This window comes from Crinia signifera, chromosome 5 (assembly GCF_055691185.1).
Source record: "Crinia signifera chromosome 5, ASM5569118v1, whole genome shotgun sequence".
Taxonomy (NCBI): Eukaryota; Metazoa; Chordata; class Amphibia; order Anura; family Myobatrachidae; genus Crinia; species Crinia signifera.
The window spans coordinates 68,374,905-68,396,112 of NC_139221.1; the positions used below are offsets into that span (position 1 = coordinate 68,374,905).

Consider the following 21,208-nt stretch of genomic DNA (forward strand, 5'->3'; position numbering starts at 1 on the left):
GAGAAAAAGTTATCTTCACCAAAACTTACCTTCTAGAAACAATATATATAATTATACAGGGTACTCTTTACTTAGCACGGCGCCCATCGCGGCCATCGCGGGCATTGAATGCACTAAAAAATCGGGTGCGACGCGACCGACGCGATGCCCGCGATTTCCCATAGGGAACAATGTTAAATGTCTCAATTGACCCTATTTTCCTGTTCAATGCCTCAATTGACCCAATTTTTCCATAGGAAACAATGTTAAATGGCCCACAGAGGCCAAATAGGCACCTTGAAGTGTGAAATGGCCCCCACAATTGTTAACGCCACCCCACGATCCACGTGAACCCGAAGCGTGGCGAGCGCAGCGAGGCCGCGAGGGGCGGCGGTACGCGTCCTACGACCTTTTCATAGCCCCACTATCCACGTCGGCGTGGAGTTGAGAATAGAATAGTGTGGCGAGCACAGCGAGCCACCGAGCCCGAAGCATGGTGAGCGCAGCGCGCCCCGCTAGGGGACGCGGATACCTGTGAAGCCGGCAAAGGGACGCGTTTACCTGTGAAGGTATCCGCGTCCACTCGCGGGGCACGCTGTGCTCGCCATGCTTCGGGCTCGGTGGCTCGCTGCGCTCGTCACACTATTCTATTCTCAACTCCACGCCGACGTGGATAGTGGGGGTATGAAAAGGTCGTAGTACGCGTACCGCCGCCCCTCGCCACGCTTCGGGTTGACGTTGATCGTGGGGTGGCGTTAACAATTGTGGGGGCCATTTCACACTTCAGGGTGGCTATTTGGCCTCTGTGGGCCATTTAACATTGTTTCCTATGGAAAAATCGGGTCAATTGAGGCATTGAACATGAAAATCGGGTCAATTGAGACATTTAACATTGTTCCCTATGGGAAATCGCGGGCATCGCGTCGGTCGCGTCGCACCCGATTTTTAGTGCATTCAATGCCCGCGATGCCTGCGATTTTTTTACCTGCGATGCCCACGATCAAAATCGTGGGCGCCGTGCTAGGTAAAGAGTACCTTATACAGCACTACACTGTTTCTACTGTCATTCTAAATACATTATTATAATATCATTATGTTATAAATTATTGTAAAGCTGTTCAAGGGTATCTCAAGCTGGACAATATTTGTTCCAAAGCAAGCATTTGGCAAAGACAAATCATTGTTCTACCATTTTGCATTATTCTTTGGCCTATTGTTTTACAAACCATGAAGTTTTACTCCTTTTAGGCCAAATTCTCACTTAAAAACTAGGTCTATTTTGCTAAACGAAATATTATTTACTGTGCACAAGAAGAAACAGACAAAACTATTTATGATGCATTGTAATGAAGAATGTCTCTGGAAGAGAAATCAGTGTTATATGTTGAGAATCAAAATAATTGTTTTGTAATGTTGCCATGGAAACAAAAATACTATAAGTTGCTTGCCTGCTACAAACATTCCCATTACAGTGCTTTTCATTGCTTTCCAAAAACAGCAACATACAGTAAATATTTCAGACATTAGTGTTGGCATATCCAAAGACTAAGTTTAAGTTATGTGCTGTTATCAAAATATTGTCATTTTTTATGACTGGATACTAATATCTTCAATATTAAGTTTATCATAAAAAAAACACAATACTATGAAGTAAAAAATGTTTATAAGTCATTTAATGTAATATCAATCAAATAACTTTATTATCATTAAACAAATGAGAAGTGAATTGTTAAACGCAATTCAATATACAACACTGAAAATGGTAAGAACTATTTCTGGTACAAGACCGGACATTGGTTGTAATTCAGCATACGAACTGATGACGGAAAGAAACTGTCATGCATTGAAATGGGAAAACTTTAACAGCCTTCTGTTTAGTTACGCTCTCCACACAACACCCTATTTAACCTAATATCAATGAGGTCAAGGAATCAACATCAACAGACCCGTCCATGGACTCCCCAATAAACATACTCCAGTCAGTAATCTATTAAGTGTCTTGGAGTCTCTCCATCGCTTCAGCCAAATGGTAATACATTTCTTAGCAGGCCTAGCTTCCTTGGCCAATGGCTTATAAACTGGGATTAAAAATAGAGATCTGGGATCAGAGTTACCGATATATACATTTTTAAAATTTGTGTAAACTTGAACTCCTCGAGTGGGAGCCTCCACATTTTTGTAAAATTTTGGCAACACAACTTTTATATCCATCCGATTAAAATCTCCAGCCACAACTATCAACCCCTCGACAAAGAATGTTTACAATTTAACTACAGCATTATATAAAATGTCCAAGGCACACTTTGCATTTGCCCGTCGAGGTATATAAACAACTATCACAATTATGACTGACACTTTTCTAGGTAGGTAAAATGGTCTGCATTTGATTGTAATAAACTCAAAATCCATAGAACAAAGGGTTTGAACAAGTGTAATATCAGAGCACCACATATTGTTCACATGAATGCAGAGACCACCTCCTCTGCCTTTGCCTGATTCTAAAGTCCTGTCCACATGAAATAAGATCCTGTCCTCAAGCACCAAAGCAGAGTCGATAATAGTGTCATTTAGCTAGGATTCCATAAATATCATGATGGAGCAGCATTTAAGATAATGTTTACCAGCCACTTCAGCCTGTAAGTCGTCTAGCTAGCCTGCGAGAGATCTTACATTTGCAAGCAATAGGCTGTGTAATGGTCTTAATAGACAAAGCTTCATCCAGAGGTTAACACCTGCTCTCATGCCTCTTTTCTGATGCCTTAGGGGGGTATGCAATCCTGGTCGAAATCATTTTTTGGGTGATATGTTCGCTCTTTTCTTGAAAAATGTCAGCCGTTAAATGATCGCCTATGCAATGTACTGTTTCTGCGACAGTCTTTATTTGTTCGCCTGATTTTGGTTATCGTTTTCTTCGTCCGTCGATGTGTTTTCTTTTTGTCTGAACATGATGATTTTTCCTGGAATTGTCGTTAAATGTCAGGAAACGTATTCAATGTCTTCTCTTCGACCTCTTAACGTAAGAATCGTTTTTCAACCTCACTATCCTGACAGTTTATGAAGTCGTAAGTATATTTTTAACTACTGCACACATTAATGATGGCAGACATGTTTCTAATTTCTTGTTTATGATTGTTTTGGATGGAATCCTCATATCTGGTGCTGTTTTATGCTGGGGCCAATCATTTCTGGCTGTTTTCCTTTGTTGCTATATGGTAGGGAAGATTTTCCCATGATGCTTACCCTTGTTGCTATATGATAGAGCAGATTTTCCCATGATGCTTTTTGTTGTTGTCACCTGTTTATTTTTCCCATAATCCTTTTTGTTTATCTTTTACATCTCACTCCTGTACTGAGACTTCGGGTAGATAACAGCATTGTGCAGTCTGCTGTATTGGAATCGTTTTTTGTAGGCTAATTTGCGTTTTTATTAATAATTTGCATTTTTATTAATAACAACATACTTTTTAACATAGACTACAATAATGGAACCTTTCTCTAGCACAGTTGCATTATTCCTGAGGGAGGTCCTTGGTGCGTCGGCGTTTATATAAGATTACGCGAAGCGGGAAGACGATATGGTAACGCCTACAATGCGCCTCATAGGCCAAATCACGACAGGAGACGTTACCCGACCATGACACTTTGCATAGGCGTGGAAAATGGATGACGCGCACCAGATCGCCTGTCGTGCAGAGCACAAAGTAAAAATAACGACTACTCGTAAACTATAAAAATGGGATTGCATACCCCCTTAGCCTCCTGGGATGTCATGACCTGTCACCTCTTCCCATCCTTTACAAGGTAGACCCTTGTTTTCTGATCTTCTGTCTATTTTTCTTGTACATAATGTCGATCCCATGGCAAAAAAAAATTGGGGTGTAAGACATCTTATTAGTTACTCTGTTTCATATACTTCTCAAGGACACAGGAAGAACACAGTTATATGTAAAGTGTAATAATAAGAAAAAATTGGATTAGATAATTGATTCCAGTCTGATTGGCCAAAAAATTGTTGTAGTGTGTGGGCACCTTAACCCACATTACAACCTAAAGTTGGCCATACACTTGTCAAATTTGGCCACTTTTCACCCTATTCTGATGGATAGTGATGAGAAATCTGCTGAAAAGTGGCCATATTGGATGTGCTTGACATCAGATCTAAACCGATGGATATCTGTGTGCACTAGATCAGAGTCGGTGATTGGACATTCCTGCATGTCCAACTTCCAACTCGGATAGCCTCCCGGCAGCAGGAAATGGGATTGCATGTTATATATCACATGCAAAAGGACTGAATACGATATATTCCTGGGCAGCTTGAAGAGGATCAGCTATGACATCTACCCTCGCAGAACACACAGAAATTTACCTTAACTCTTGCAGTCTAATCAGTGGCTGACCTACATTTTAGGGACGCTGAAGATTCAACTGTTACGTTTACCTGTTTGTAGAACCAACAACAATATGGCAACATCCAAAAAGGTCCAAATGTCTACCTCTCATTCATAGCACTCCCTCCCTAGGATAATCACTTAACAACACTCTACTTCAGTATTGACTTCACAACTCCATCTCAATAATCACCGTGCAGAACCCTCACTTCATTAATCCTCTCACCTCCCCGGCAGCAAAATTACCGTATTAGATTCCTCCTAGACCCGGGCTCCATCTCCCCTTTCATTGTTCCAAGCCTCCTTCTGTAGGCTGTCAGAAATGGTAGTTTAAAGCAAATACACATTTCACAGAGCCGGACTACAACTCCCTGCAGCTCCCACAGTACTAAGCAACGCGCATCCAAGCTGTAATATCAGCTTTGCTGTACTAGAACACAATCTAACCTTAACCTTATTGCAGTATACTGTAAACCTAACCATATTATAATTGCAACCTAACTCTAACCTTAATTGCAGCCTAATTGAAACTGGACCGTAATCCTAAAATTAACCCTTATTTCATGTGCTGACATTGTGAACATTAAGGGCCAGATGTACTAAGTATCGAAAAGTGATAAAATGAGAGTGATAACCTACCAACTAACCAACCAACCAGTTATTTTTTCAAACTAAGCCTGTAATATGGCTGATTGATTGGTACTGGTCTCTCAGCTACAGCTAAGTACATCCGGCTCTAACAACGTTGAAAGTTTGAAAATGTCAACATTGTGGCAAATGTTGACATTCTGAATGCCAATTACATCCCCCTATTATATTAATATCCCAAACACAGTGTATATATATATATATGTGTGTGTGTGTGTGTGTGTATCAAAACCGGTTGAATAAATAGGATGAGATATATTAAACAATATTAAACTTTTAGTAATGTACAATTATATTAGGCATAAAAATGAAAAGGCATACCGTATTGTTGGGATGATAGTTTAAATGTAAACCGCTGTCACACAAGGGAGATGATGTACCACTGCTTTGGTCACTAGGTGCACCTATTGAAATAAAAAGTACATAGATATATTAATAATTGCTTGAAATCTTCATCTATGTATGGTAGAAGAGCACCACACCTGCACAGCTACCTTGTTGATGCTGCCAGTAGAATGCAGAATCCACAAGGTAGATTTGCTCTTTAGTCAGGCACAGTATACAGAAGTGGCCAGTTATATTGTATATAGCAGCGTGTCCCAGTACTGCCGCAATGTGTCCATCCAGGCATAATGTTCCCAGCGGGAGCATGCCTACAAGCAACGTTACATCACGGACAACAGGAGAAGACACAGGTATAGTTCCTTTTTAAGGGAACATAGGGCCTTATTCTAGTCCACTCTTTCAACCTGCTCAACAGATATTTGACAGTCAGAATTCAATGTTCTGCCTGTGCAGTGTCAAAAAGTGGGCGTGTTGGTGAAAACGGCCTTGAATTCGACAATCCATGGCCGTTTCTGACAAAACAGATCCGACTTGTTTTAAAGTCGGATCTGTTTTGTCGAAAACTGCCTTCAATGCTGTCGGAAACGGTGGCATTAAACAGGCGGTGGCAGCTATTTCCCCTGTTGGAAATAGCGGCCAACATTGAATACCTCCCGCTTAAGCTTCATTTGCCCATACTGTACATTGGACTTAGTGTTCTGCCTGCTAGCAGCACATTTACAGCATACACTAAATAAAGAGGCCGTACCATCATTATTGAGCCATATGGCAAACATTTCACGTGTCTATGCTTTTTTTGCACTGCACCAAGAAGTAGAACTCAATTTAAAACATCTGCTGTGATGGAGATTGAGATGAAGCAGAAAACGCACAATGTGCTGTATATGGAGTACATAACTACTGTACAGTATCTTTTATTTCAATTAAATAACTAACTTATCATATAAGTATGTTTTCCTCACTACTGTAGGTACCTGTCCTCACATTATTACTGATTTATTTCTTACTGAACATCTCTTTGAACATTCTCCAGCATCTTTATAAATTCTCTTTACTCAGTCCTATCCTTCTTGTGTTCATTATTTTCTTTCTCCTGTAATTTACTGACTCACCTCACATCATACACTCACTGCACATGTCAATTGCTCGGAGTCTATGACAAATGTGCTGCATTCTTTTCACATCATTTAGCTTCATGGAAGCCACATTTAGATCTGCAGGGAGATTGCAAATTATTTTTATGATGCCGTAATCAAACATGGAGTGTGTTCAACTCACTTACAAGCACAATCTTCGTTCAGCGGTAATTTAAGGAATGCTGGTGCCCTTTTTAAAAACGAAACAGTTAACGTAACCTCCTCTCCGGCGTTCCTTAAAACTTGAACCTGTAGTCAACAAAAACAAAAAAAAAATACAGTAAAGCATAATATAATAATAAGAAGAATAATAAGAATTGTTTAATGATTTACTAATCAGTTAACAGATTTAGCTGTTTTTTGTTTAACTGACTTGAGTTACATAGATTGTATTCCCACTTTTACGTTGAATTGATCTCTGTGCTGTGATGTACAATACCACAAAGGTGCACAGAGTATATTCAAGGCATAATTTCCACATACTGTAAGATGAAAAACAGCTTCTTCATTCTTCTGCAGGATACCAGTATGTGTGGGAAATGAGAATTAGTTCACATAACAGCCTTAAAATATATTCTAAATGTTGCTGTCTATATAACCCTATTTACCAACTGATAGAGCTGGGGCAGGTAGAGCGGGTCTGTGTGCAGACTTCATGGGTTCCCTCTCCTCTCTAGCAGTGGCTGCATCGCCATTGCATGGGGTAAATTTACTAAGATGGGAGTTCTATTGCAAATGGGATGTTGCTCATAACAACCATTGCTGGCAACAGAACTCTTGGGGCCCCATACACTGATATCTCTAGGGGCCCCCTACCCCCTCAAACACTATAACCCCCCACCTCTATGCTGGAACATAAACTGGACGCACTGCAGCCTACATTCTATCACATTGACATCCTCCCTCACCCTGTCTGCGCTCTGTCACACTGATGCACTCCCTCACCCCGCCGCCTCTGCTGTATGACACTGATGCCCTCCCTCATCACGTGACCTGCGCTCTATTACACTGACATGCTCTCTTACCCTGTGGTCTAGACACTATAACACTGATGCCCTCCCTGCCACACTGACACTCCCTCACCCTGCGTCCTGTCACACTGACACACTGCCTCACCCTGCAGCCTGCGTTCTATCAGTCTGACACACTCCCTCTCCCTGTGACATGCGCTCTATTACACTGACATGCTCCTTTACCCTGTGGCCTAGGCTCTATCCCACTGACGCATACCCTCGACCTGCAGTCTATAACACTGATGCCCTCCCATACCATGCAACTTGCGCTATCGTACCATGATGCCCTCCCAACCCCGTGGCCTGCTCTCCATCACACTGGCACACTCCTTCATTCCATGACCAGTGCTCTATCACACTAATGTCCTCCCTCACCCTACAGCCCACAGTAATGCCTCTTACGAAAATTGCCCCCAGTATAATGTCCACAGTAATGAGATAACCACCTCCCAATGGTACACACTTACCCACCCTCCCCTGAGATGCAATAACCCCCTTCCCATAGTAGACAGTTAAATCCCCTTCCACGTATTCCATAGTTCCCTCCCTCCACAGCCATGGTACAGTTAGATTTTACACGGAGACTCACACAGTCCTGATGGCCTGAACCTGCTGTACACTGCCCAGGGCTCCAGGGGAAACTCTCGCAATCAGCTTGGGGTCTCAGGGGGCAGTATACATAGCATCTTGCAGCACCTACTGTCTATGCCAGTGCTGCAGAATCCCCTACCTCCTCCAGCCGCCCAGTGGACACAGCGCCGGCTCTGTGTAAGCGGCGGCTGGGAACTGCTGCCCGGTGGCTGGGAGGAGACTTTCCCCGGCCACTGTTTTCCCAGATAGCATCCAGCTCCCGCCACAGACCTCCCCTCCTCCCGGCCACAATTGCGGAGGAATACACACCTCCGGTATTTAAGCCAATCAGTAAGTACTTACAGGGGCAGGCTAAATCTGCGCCTGGACCCCAGGGGCCCCTCTGACCCTCGAGGCCCATCACGGGTGTCTACCCTGACCCCCCTGTCACTGGGCCTGATAACAACCAATCAGATCTACAGATGGGTCTGTTCCCATCCTTGCAGGGGATGGCGCTGGCGTCGCCAGCCGCCATCCCCCGCCAGCGCCATGGCGATCGTGAGAAGGGGACGCGCGCGCACGAGAGGCGCGCGCGCCCCCTTCCGACGGCGCTTCCAAACGTTTCCCCGGGTCCCCGCCGCCTGCCCGCACCCCCCCTAACCCCCCCCTAACCCCGTCCGTCTCCCTGAGGCGGAGACGGACAGGGTTTCCGCCACGCTAGCGACGGAGACTGAGACGCGCGTGCGCGTGAGACGCACGCACGTCTCAGTCTCCTCGCTGGCGAGGCTGCTGGCGGGTCGCCAGCGCGTACGTTCTGGCGACCCGCCAGCAAGGATGTGCATAGGCACATACTGTATCTATTATCTTCTAGGAGGTTCTAAATAAATAGGAAGTAGAATCTGATTGGTTGCTATGGGTAAGTTTACTGCGCATGTCTACATGTTTCTACATGTGAAAATCATTTTAAGTGTAAATACATAATCAAATTAAAGTATTGTAGATTACAGCATATCTATTAAAGGTATATATGGAGTCATAATAAAAATAAGGCACCGATTAAACATGGGTAGCCCTAAAGTACCAACTACAGTAAAAGGACTTAAGGCCCCTATTTGGACCAGTCACAATCGAAATATTGAAATTTCAGTACAGCTTTGTGATCAAAAAAAGATCTATTTTTTAAAAACACCCCTGATGAAGTCTCATAAAGAGACGAAACGCGTTGGGTTTCTATTGTGATCCATAATCTAAAGAAATTCTGATACAAGATTCAAACTCAAGACAAAGTTTAATATGTTTTAAATAAATGTTTTTTATTTGAAAAATACTTATGTCGATTATGGTCTTATAAAGTTAAGGAAAGACAGGAATCACCTAGTAAATTGTATAAGGGCACTATATAATACTATTGTCTGTGATTATATATATATATATATATATATATATATATATATATATACTGTATATATATTTTTTTATTATCTAATGTGGTTTAATTATGTAATATGTTTATTAATTCTTTTTACTAATGGATATCCACTTGGAGGCTCTACTTAGCGCTGTTACACCCCCTCCTTTTTGTTTTGTCCCAGTTCTTATTTGGTGAGTGGCTACTTGCGTGGTTTCACGGCGGCAGCTTACCCTACGTTTGAAGCTATGTTATTAGCGTAGCCCAATGGCTGCCTTACTTGTGTAGTTTCACGGCGGCAGCCTAAGCTACGTAGCCCAATGGCTGCTTAGCGTAGTCAGTATAGTGACTCCGCGGCAACCCTGTGTAGTCAGCGTAGTGTCCCCGTGAGGCAGCTACTCACCGTACTGTTGCTTGGAACTGCATCTCTGTCCCTAGCGTCCCTGGCAAGCCTAGTGAGCGCCTCTCACATAGCTTCGGCGCCTGCATGATCCCCTCTCCGGCACAGAGGGGATCATGCGGGTGCCGGCGGAGAGGCGCTCCATCTGTCTGAGACGCAGGAGTGTCAGAGATGCAGAAGCATCTGATAAGCTTCTGTGTCTGAGTAACTGTTGCGACAGTGTACAGCAACCCTGCCAACAGGGTTAGGGGTTCAGTAGTGCGTGCGTCTCCTGCACCAAGAGGGGGTGCAGACACAAGTGCGTCTCATGCACAATAAAGGAGTCATTTGCCAGTGCTCCATGTTACATACTGGCAAATGCCTCCATTTGAAACCCCCACTATCCAAGCCAGCCCGAAGCACGGCGAGCGCAGCGAGCCCCACGAGGGGACACAGAATACATGTAAAGTAATCCACGTCCCCTCGCGCTCGCCACGCTTTGGGCTCATATTTTTTTCACTTTCTGGAATTTATGGTTTGTGGAATAATTTGTATAACGGATATTTGGATACTCAACCTGTATTATAATGATTAGTAGTAATTATCTTACAATATTAATGGGAGTTTGCCTTTCATTTGAATGCTGCACAACAGTTGAATCATCATAATACTGTATAATATTTTTCTCACAAAACAGAGCAGCTTGGCCTTGAGGATCTTCATTGTACAGTTCTGCACTATATGCTGTACTAGAACTGGCATTCTATTGTCTCTATTTGGAAGAGCTTGCCTTACAGTTGAATAGAATAATGTGCATGGAAAATTAGCTTATGTTACTTAACTGTGCGTTCTAGAAAAAGATTTTAATGGAAAGTTTGTCTGCGACCATGTCTAATGGGGCCTTCACACGGGGCAATTTCAGGACATTTCCTAAGACATCTAACTAAATGAATTGATTAGCCAGCTATCATTAACATTAATACAAATTGTGTGTCTCCTATATAATAAGTTGAAGAGTGTGCGTGTGTGCGTGTCTGTTGCATTGCGGGCACACCGTGGCACTCAGAGACGCCAAATTTGGCAACATGTACCTCTGGACCTGCTGGTGTGCATCTCGGAGCCGTTTTTGGGAAATTTCACTTAGAAATGTAAAAACACCAAGGTTCAATTTGCCTTAATTGATGTTCTGGGAAAAATCTGGGAAACCAAAGATAAAGGAACAACACCACACCTGATTTCATTGCTGTCATTGAGTATGAATGCAAACACATTCTACCATTATGGTGAAGGCTTTTAACAATTGGGAATTATTGGGGAAATACATAGACCCACACATCACACACACATACGTACACATTGCACACACACACACACACACACACACACAGTACACCATATACGCACACACAGCACACTACACACACATATATACGTAGCACACCTCACACACTTACACATTGGACAGATACACACACACACATACATAACACACCACAAGCAGTACAACACACCCATATACACTACAACACACCCAAAAACAATACAACACACACAAACACACAGAACACACACACACTTATACCTCTTTTACACCAAAAATCGGGATTTGCACCTTTTACATTGTGGTGCCTACCTGCAGTGTAGACGGAGGTGGCACTTGAAGATGACAACATCTCCAAGCGCTGGGTCCGCGATCACCCCTACCAGGACCGCCGATCTCTCTGGGGGCAAGCCCAGCACCAAAGTAAGCTGATGGGCTGCCCCCAGCCCCTGTGCACCCCTCCAGCACCTGTCTGCGAGGTAAATGGATGCCACACACAGACATCCATTCACCTCCTCCCTGACTCCACTACAGCAGACAGCATCGGAGGCTGTGTGTGTGACCCCTGTCCAACATCCATATTGACCACAGGATGCTGCGGTCTGGAGGTTGGGCTTCCCCCATTGATGTAAACAGGAGCCGGGTCAGATGAACGAGACAGGTAGCAGGTGGGATGAATGTGACATATAGTGTGACATAGAGGTGCATGTCCCTGCATCACCCCGCCATCTCTCTCCCTGTGTCACCCCACCATCTCTGTCCCTGCATCACCCTGTCATCTCTGTCCCTGTATCACCCCACCATCTCTGTCCCTGCATCACCCTGCCATCTCTGTCCCTGTATAACCCCACCTTCTCTGTCCCTGCATCACCTCGCCATCTCTGTCCCTGCATCACCCCGCCATCTCTGTCCCTGTATTACCCCACCATCTTTGTCCCTGCATCACCCCGCCATCTCTGTCCCTGCATCACCCCACCATCTTGGTCCCTGCATCACAACACCATCTCTGTCCATGTATTACCCCAACGTCTCTGTCCATGCGTCACCCCGCCATGTGGCATAATGTGAATTTTGGCTCAATCCAGGTGGCATAATGTGAATTTTGGCTCAATCAGGGTGGCATAATGTGAATTTTTGCAAAATCATTGTGACAAAGTGAATTTTGTCTCTTTTAGTGTGGTATAATGTGAATTTTGGCTCAATCCTGGAGGCATGATGTGAATTTTGCCTCAATCCATGTTGCATAACGTGAATTTTGGCTCAATTTATGTAGCATACCAGGAATTTTGGCTCTTCTAGTTTGTTATACCATGAATTTTGGCTCAATCCGGGTGGTATAATGTGAATTTTTTTGCTCATTCTGTGTCGCATAAGGGGGATTTTGACTCTTTCCGCGTTGCATAATATTTAAGAGGCAAGTGTAAGGGGGTCTACTACTGTTTTCAGAATGTGTATAAGGGGCATACAGCATGGTATACTACACTCAAGGACATGCCCCCTCTTCAGTGGCAGCACCCTCTTTTTCTGGAGTGTGCACATAACTTCAGCCTTCAATTTCCCATGCCCCCACTTAAAAAATTCCACTTCGACCATTGCACACACATATTTATACGTAACGCACCTCACACACTTACACATTGGACAGATACAACACACCACACCACACACCCACATACACTACAACACACACCTACAGTACAACGCACACAAACACACAAAAATAAATGCATCATAGGTGCTAAATCTCAGGAGTGGATGTGGAATTCATCAACACACACAAGCTATGAAGACAGGAGTGGTGCGTTTCAAACAGCAACAACGCCCCTGAGTTCATTGCTGGCATTGAGTATCAATGCAAACACATTCTAACATTACGGTGGAGGTTTTAATGAATTACAATTTTGAGCCTTTAACGCTGCATAAGACAACATTTTACAGCAATTTTGGAAATAAAAAAAAAAACCAAGGTTTTCCCGGGCAACGCCGGGCGGATCACCTAGTAATAGAATATTTATGACTAAAAAATAAAACAAGTCATTATTCTAGTTCAGTCTATTCTATCATTTGTCCTTTCACTTAGCAAATGCCCCCACATCACTCCATGTGTAGGGGCCATTGCGATAGCGATGCATTGCCCTGCGTGTCGCTATCGCCCGGCGATTAATATCTAGCATGCCAGTGACCAGGACCAGTGACCAGGATCAGGACCAGAGTTCTCACTGGAGAACACTTTCCCTGACAAATCACTCAGCACACAGTGCTGACAAATCTTAGCTATAGCTCAGAATGCTCAGCAACATCTACCCGTGTGTAGGCAGCTTAAGCTTTGGCAGCAACATTTTCTTTAAGGAGAAAAAACATTTCTCTGGTGAAAACGAATGTTGATGGCAGAGATCTACTGTAGTTTCATCCTATGTAATAAATTCTCTGGACAATGTTAGATAAAACAACCATGGCAAGAGCAGAGGTCTTGCAATTACCTGATACAGTAGTATCAGATGATCTGGGTGTCACTCAGCTTCGCAGAAAATATTGTGCAAAAATACAACATTTCCTATTTCTGCTAAGCATGAATAATATATTTTAGGAATTCGCCTTTTCATAGGAAGCAGGTCACGAATGTAAGGTATTTTAAGGTACATTGCTTTTTTCCATTAAACCCATGTGACAAAGATTGTATTTGGCCAATAATTAGCCTTCATTTTGTTTATCACACATAATACTATGGGGGAGATGGGCTTTGTCTTGAAATGAGATAGTCAGAGTTGCCAACTTTCTGACTTCCCTCTCCAAGCAGCCAGTTTTGTGAGGCGGGGGTGGGGGAGGGTTGGGGTGGGAGCGGGGCGGCTGGTGTATCATCTGTGTGGAGGAGTGCCCAGCAAAATTGCGTCCTTGTGGCCATGCCCCCCACCGCGTATATAATGCCGGTATTGCACAGCCAGGGGGCGTGGCTACAATGGCGCAATGCACATCATTTGCTCCAAATTACCCCCCCCACCAATGGGAGATTGCCAAGATACTAGGGGGCTTCCCCCCTTTCTGGGGGGCCGGGAGGTTCACCAAATTTTCAGAAAAAGAGAGATAAAGTACCAGCCAATCAGCCAATAGCTGCCATGTTACAGGCTATGTTTAAAAAATAACAAGAGCTGATTGGTTGGTACTTTATCTAATTATCACTCTCCAGGTGGTACATCTGTCCCTATGATCTGTGCACAAAACACTCTGGGAGAGAGGTATCAAAGCTTGGAGAGAGATAAAGTACCAACTAATCAGCTCCTGTCATTTTACAGCTCTGCAACATCACTTGTATCACCCTGTTCCTCTCCCAAACTTATTACCCACTCAATGACAATAAATGCAACCTTCTCCTTAATGGCCTATTTGTTCCCCTCCAATCTGTTCTCAATGCTGCAGGTAGACTTATCTTAATCTCCCCACTGCTCCATATCCATGAAACTTATCTGCCAAAAGCTTCAGTGGTTCCCCTTTTCCTACAAAATGGTCTTCAAACGATTCACCCTCATATGGAAGGCACTTTCTAAAGCTCCCAAAAGAGGGCACATTTGTGTGTGACTGATTTTTGTAACCTGTACCCAAAGTGCTACAATACAGCAGTTGCAGCTTATCTCCAAGTTCTGTTCTGCGCCATATAGGATTCAGTCTCACACACACACACACAATATACAAGTGTCATATACAGATGGAGCGCTGCTCATTCAGGCAGGGGATGGTGGAAGATTCAAAAACTGCCAGCCCCTGGATGGGGACGTGCAATCACGAGACGCAAGAGCGTCACCTTACAACAGGCTCCCCCCGGGACCCCACCACCTTGCCACCGGTTCCCGCCGCCTTCCCCCACCTCCCTGCTCCCCCCCCTAACCATGCCCATCTCCCTGAAGCAGAGGTGGGCAGGGTTTGCATCCCAGCCCGCCTAGTAACTGGTATGCACGTGCGTGTTGGATGCTCGCACATCCCAGTTAGATGGAGCGCCGGTGCGCCAGCGGGGGCGGTCTGGCAAGACCCGGAGCTGAGCGTCAGGTGCACCATCTGTATCACATTTATTGGTGTTAGCAGAGCTGCATGGGACCTATATTTTCACTCACACCAGACATCTTGTAGTACATGGTGTATCAAGGCTAGATATATGAGAGCACTTCTTTACAGGGTATATTCTACTATAACATACATGTCAGTTTCCCCATACATACCCAGGAGCCAATTATGGCTGATCTTTCACAACATAACCTTTTTTTGTGTACCCAATATGGCTGCCTCATCTGGTATGCTTATGGATGGAATAAAAAAAATATGTGGACCTGATGGTTATGGTGGGACCCTACTTCGAGCATTAGTACAAGGCAATCACCTACTGTATGTAGTTAATTTCTTCTGGACAAGAGCTGTTCCATCCAGGGTAATCCTACATAGTGCACCCAAGATGGCACCTCACCTGGTACCTTTCATGGGTGGAAAATATACTGTAACCCATCAAAGGTATTACCCAACATGTCTGCACCCTGTAATACTGTATGCTTAGTGTGCTCTCTAGGTTGGTGGTCCTACATTATTAGTTTATGTTTTTCAATTACCAAAATGCTTTTGTACAATGCACCATGTTTTGAGTATTGCTTGAGAAAAATGCTATATAAATTCAATCCATTCTTCCATTAAAGTTGAAGCTTTATACAGTGAACTGTCCTTAAAAACATAGAGTATTCCTAGTAATGTACACTGTAGCTGGTAGCCATATACAGTAGGCAGCCTGTTTTATCTTAATCCTAAACAGATAATCAACAATCCCTTAAACTAGATTATACTGTAAATCATGGAGGAAGCCTTGCTACATAAACAAGGTTTCTATTTATCAGATTATTTATTTTTTGCTTCATTCCTGCCTATCACAACAAATAAAATGTTTTACACTACAGATTAACAATATTTTATTTCTGCAGCAGCTAAATTGTGAAATATAATTTTGTAGTTATCCATTGATGTTGACTTGAGCTTGCGGTTTCACTGCTAAAACAGAACATTCATATAAAAATTGAAAGCTTTTACGTTTGAAGAAATAGCTATGTACAGTAGTTATTACTGCAGATGAAGGCTTTGTTGTTTGTTTTGAACAGCAGGTAACAGGATAGCAGGTTAAATCCATATGCAGTTACATATTACAGGCAGTAGCACAAAGGCAGTCTCAGCATAAAAGACTTTTGCAAATGCTCCAGTGGTCCCTACAATAGCCCACACACCCCGGCCTATCACTTGGCCAGCTATTCCATCATCAAGAGCAAGGTGACTCTGCCCTGGAAACCGTTATATCAGGAAATCCCTGGTGCTGCTGATTACACACCTGGGATTCTGCTACAGCTCCCAAAACTTGATATGGATCCTCCACATTACTTTCATCCACCCTGGTAAAGCAAAACAATTTTCAGGCAAGCTCCAGCCTCGCCCACCCACCCTTGCTTGTGTTGTACTCTGCCCGGGTACACCACTTTCCAGAGGTCGCCGACCTTGCCTTCTTCCTCCTCCCCTAGCTTCACCATACTGTAGCTTTGCTTGGAGGGTCAGGACCTACAAACCTCCTGGAAAGGGCATCAGGATTGAGGTGCTGTTTCCCCGGATGATGCCTCACCTCAAACTTAAATGGCTGCAAGGCCAAAAATCAATGGGTCACATGAGCATACCCCTCTTTGTTTGTATGCATGCACTGTAAGGATGCATGGTCTGTAACCAACAAATACTCTTGCCCCAATAAATAATACTTTAATGACTCAACTGCCCACTTAATGGCCAAGCACTCCTGCTCTTTAGTTGAGTAATTGTGCTCTCCGGACAAATAATCTACGGCTAAGGTAGAGGATGGGCTTCTCCTCTCCATCTATCTCTTGGGAAAGGACTGCTCCTAATCCTGACCCAGAGGCATCCATCTGTAACACAAATTGTTTTTAAAAGTCAGGAGCTTGCAAGACAGGCTCAGTACACAAAGCTCATATTAAATCCTGCCAAGCAGTTCCCACTGGTCTAGAGCACGTTATCTTGTCTGGGGACTGTTTTTTTAAGACATTCGGTTAGTGGAGCCACTCTAGTGGCAAAATTGCACATGAACCTTCGATAATATCCGACCAGACCGAGAAATGTCCTAAGTTGTGACTTACATTTAGGTTTAGACCAGATGAGGACTGCTTCTACCTTACTAGGCTGAGGATTAACCTGTCCTCTTCCTACAATGTACCCCAAATACTTGGCTTCTACCATACCAATGGCACACTTCTCAGGGTTGGTGGCAAACTCATGTGCCCATAGAGACTTTAAAACGAACTCTACCATTGGTAGATGTGACTCCCAGACAGAGCTAGAAAATATCAATGTTGTCTAAATATGCAGCTGCATATTCCCTTTGGGGCTGCAGCAACTTATTCGTAGCTTTCTGGAAGGTTGCTGGGGCACCATTACCACACAACAGAAAACAGTCTGCCTATAATGCCATGCCCTTTAAGACTTCCTCTTGCACTGCACTAGTCATTTGTAAGAGTCCTATGATGAGATGACCTAAGAAGACAGATTACACCTTGAAACTCGATAAAAAGGTAACAAACCCATTAATATGCAGGAAGTAATAATAATAATTTTATTTTTATATAGCATTCTTTCACCAACATGACTCAATAGACTGGTGAAATGAACTGTTAGGGAAGAGGGTAAGGACATTTACCAAGCTGAAGTCAGGTTTCTTTATATAGGGTCGATCACACACTCACACTGCACCATTGCTCTGGCTGCAGCTGACACCTCTCTCTCTCTCTCTCTCTCTCTATCTCTCTCTCACACACACACACATTGACAGCAAACAAACAACTGTGAAAAGCTTCATGGCATATGGGCTTGAGATGGTGACTCAGCTGCGGTAGATTCTGGCTCCCCATACACAGGTTCCACGGTCAGCCTTAGGGTGTCAAAGAGCAGCAGGTCTTCGGTACTCAGAGTGGCATGTTGCAGTGCACAGGTGTTGAGGTCACGGCCACTGTCAAGCTTTGGCCTCTTCTACGCCCGCTCCCGCCAATTTGCTCTCTCTCACCCCCTGATTCACACTGGAAGGCTGCAGGCAAGGATGCCCACTGGCCAGAGCAACTGCCTGCTTCTGTTTTGCAAGTGTGGCTGTGGAAGAGCAGTGTAAGTCAACCATCCAGTGATCAGTGTGAGGGATTGTGAGGCCTGCCTGGCTGAGGGTTCTGTGGGACTGGCCCAGCCAAGTGCACAAGGCCAGCCCACTGGCAAGCCATCTTGGCATCCCGGTAGGTCAAGCCACCCCTGGGTCCCAAGAAATCCATAAGTTCCATTTATTTTTCATCCTTCCACAAGTTTAACAGTTGAGGCAGCCATGCTGGGCACGCTGTGAAGGTTACACTGTGGGAGGTGAGCCATACAAGGGCCCAAAGGGTATATCATGCTAGTTATGTAGTAGTATGATATACTGTACCCTGTACAGAAAGATCCACATGAAGCACATCCTGTTCGCAAAGGCAACCATCTGGATTGCACTGTTTGGGTCACCACTGACTGGGTGTGCAATCAGTGGAGGTACACACTGCAGGAATAGCAAACAGTGGGGTTGGAAAAAAAACAAGAACCCAATTGCAGGTAACCAATGGAAGGGGGAGAATCGGGAACTCAATATTATTATAAAATGTTAATGTTATGTGAGCAGTACAGGAACAGTAGGTGTGAAAAAGTGGGGAGCACACTTAAGCCTGCTGGAAATAACCTGCTGAGGCTGGACCTGGTTCTTTCCCCCAACAGCCCTCGGCTCATATGAGGGGAACGTACTGATATTCTCAGCCAGAGGGGTTGTGGTTTTGGTCCTGTTATTCTCATGGCAGAGGAGAGGCCACACATGTAAAATGCTGCTTGGTTTAAGTTTAGGAATGGTAGTCCATAGAGAGGGTTCCTCTTTTTGGGTATTCGGACGATAGGTCAACAGTGTTTGGTTTTACAATAAATAGGTCAACACCATACAGTATATTTGACATGGACTAAGCCAACCCAGACAAAAGGTCTGCACATGCAAAAGGTCAACAGGGCAATAGTCAGCACATGACATTTTTTTTCAGCTTTTTCATACTTTTACATCCACGTGACTGGGAAAAGTAAAGCATGCCGAGTGAAGCTAGCCATGCAAAGGGATGTAATTCACTAATTTGGGGTCTAAGTGATGGAATCTATATAATGACACAAAAAAATGTCAACTTTATCATTTGCCTGTATCAACCTTTTTTCTGTACCGGCATTATCCAAGTTAACCATTTGGTATATACCTATTGACTGTTGACCTAGACATTAACATTCCCAGCTGGATATGACTATTTTATGGCTGGTTGACATTATTTGAAGGGGTCTCCACCCACATTTTTCTCCTGCTATAGTATAGAGCCACCAGCCCTGGTTGAGTCAACCTAATGCTGGTTAGTAAATAAACATATGGTATCCACATACTGTACACTACTGAGTTATATCCTATTGTTGATCCAAAGGAGATAAGCTGAGGATCTGGGGTTACATTAGGAGCCATTGGACTGTTAACCAGTATTTGTCAGACCATGGAATGGAATGCTGTAGCCTACTACCTGCAGGGTCGTATTTTCGTATGGGCTTAATGGGCACTTTCCCAGGGGCCCCAGGTGTGTAAGAGTCCTATGCTGATAGCTGAGGATCCCCTTTTTCCAGGGATACCAGAATTTAGAAAATCGGCCCTGTGGAACTGGAGATATCCAACTTCAAAGCAGCAGTCCACATCCAACCTGTTAACTGCAATTCCCAGTCATATTTCTAAAGTTCTCTCTGACTAAGAGGTTTTCTGAGAGTATATTCCAAAAGCTGGGACTCTCCCCTTTCTGTCAACACTAGCGGCTTGTCTCTATCATGCCCAGAACCAGAGATATCAGCCTTCAAGCAGCCAGCCCCAGCTCCAAACGTCTGCTGTACAGTTTTATATTTTTGTCAATGGATTGCTCTGGCTTCTGATCTCTGATCCCCAAGTTCCCAGCACTTCCTGAAAGATGGGACTCTAGGTTTTTATACTATTGAAGGCTAAGAAATCTATTTCCAGATAATGGAGATATCTGCTGTCAAACAAGCTGCCCTTCCACCGGAAAATTACAAACATTAAGCCCACTCCATTATCCAAACCTCCCCTGCCTATAAAGTCATTTACAAGGGACCCTTCATTCAGCTCAGTGCCCCCTTCCACACGTTAGTGTTCTCCCTCCCACCACCTGTGCAGTAAAGGAGTAATTAGCAGAAGTTACTGCTCCAAGTCCTACATGTTGAATGGAAGATAGCCACCCGTAGGACATCAAAGCTGCTGTTGAGAGCACTCCCCACCCCTAGGAGGGAAGAATTGGTATGGGCCTCAGTGCATTGCTTTGCCCAGGGGCCCACACTGCTGTTAAGACGGCCCTGACTACCTGCTGTGAACTGCCATTTAAGCATATGATTGACCTATATGTTAGGGAAGAAATAAACCTGGTGCTTGAAATTTTACCTGCCCTATGTATCACAATTGGTGCCCAAACAGGGCTTTACAGAAAAGGACCTGGGATTAAAAGGAGCAACTGATTGTGTGAAGGCCCCCATACACGCTGTGATAGCAGTGTGCAATGCGATGCACCAAAGAGTTTTAACTAAGCCCTCGGAGTTTGTCCACAAGGGTGAAAAGCAGGGAACTATAGCGTACATAATGAAAATGTTTGCTAAAGTGGCTGTAGGACAACAAAAGCATGTTCAGCTACTGCATTTTGGACTGTGGAATCTGGATGAAGGGCATGTGGTCTCAGATTCAGTTACTGCATGATGAATTAAAGAAGATGATAAAATGTTTTAATTTCCTTCTCTAGCCCTATTCAATACCTTCAGCCTCGGAGATAGATCTTCACTCCCAGCACTCATATTATAAAATGAACACCAACAAAACTGAAGTCCTTGATTTTTAAATTCCAGCAGCAGCAAAACATACCCTTGA

General features: G+C 44.0%; 1 protein-coding gene across 5 annotated transcripts in view; it reads right to left on the reverse strand.

Moving 5' to 3' along the window:
- Nucleotides 1-21,208, reverse strand: part of SNTG1 (syntrophin gamma 1) — a 577,365-nt gene that overhangs the window by 94,890 nt on the left and 461,267 nt on the right. For all 5 annotated transcript variants that reach the window (XM_083187410.1, XM_083187409.1, XM_083187408.1 and 2 more), the window contains 2 exons: nt 6,646-6,748; nt 5,340-5,422 (listed from right to left, as the gene is read on the reverse strand). In XM_083187410.1, coding sequence (XP_083043536.1) covers nt 5,340-5,422; nt 6,646-6,748 — 186 coding nt within the window. The remainder of the gene's footprint in view (nt 1-5,339; nt 5,423-6,645; nt 6,749-21,208) is intronic.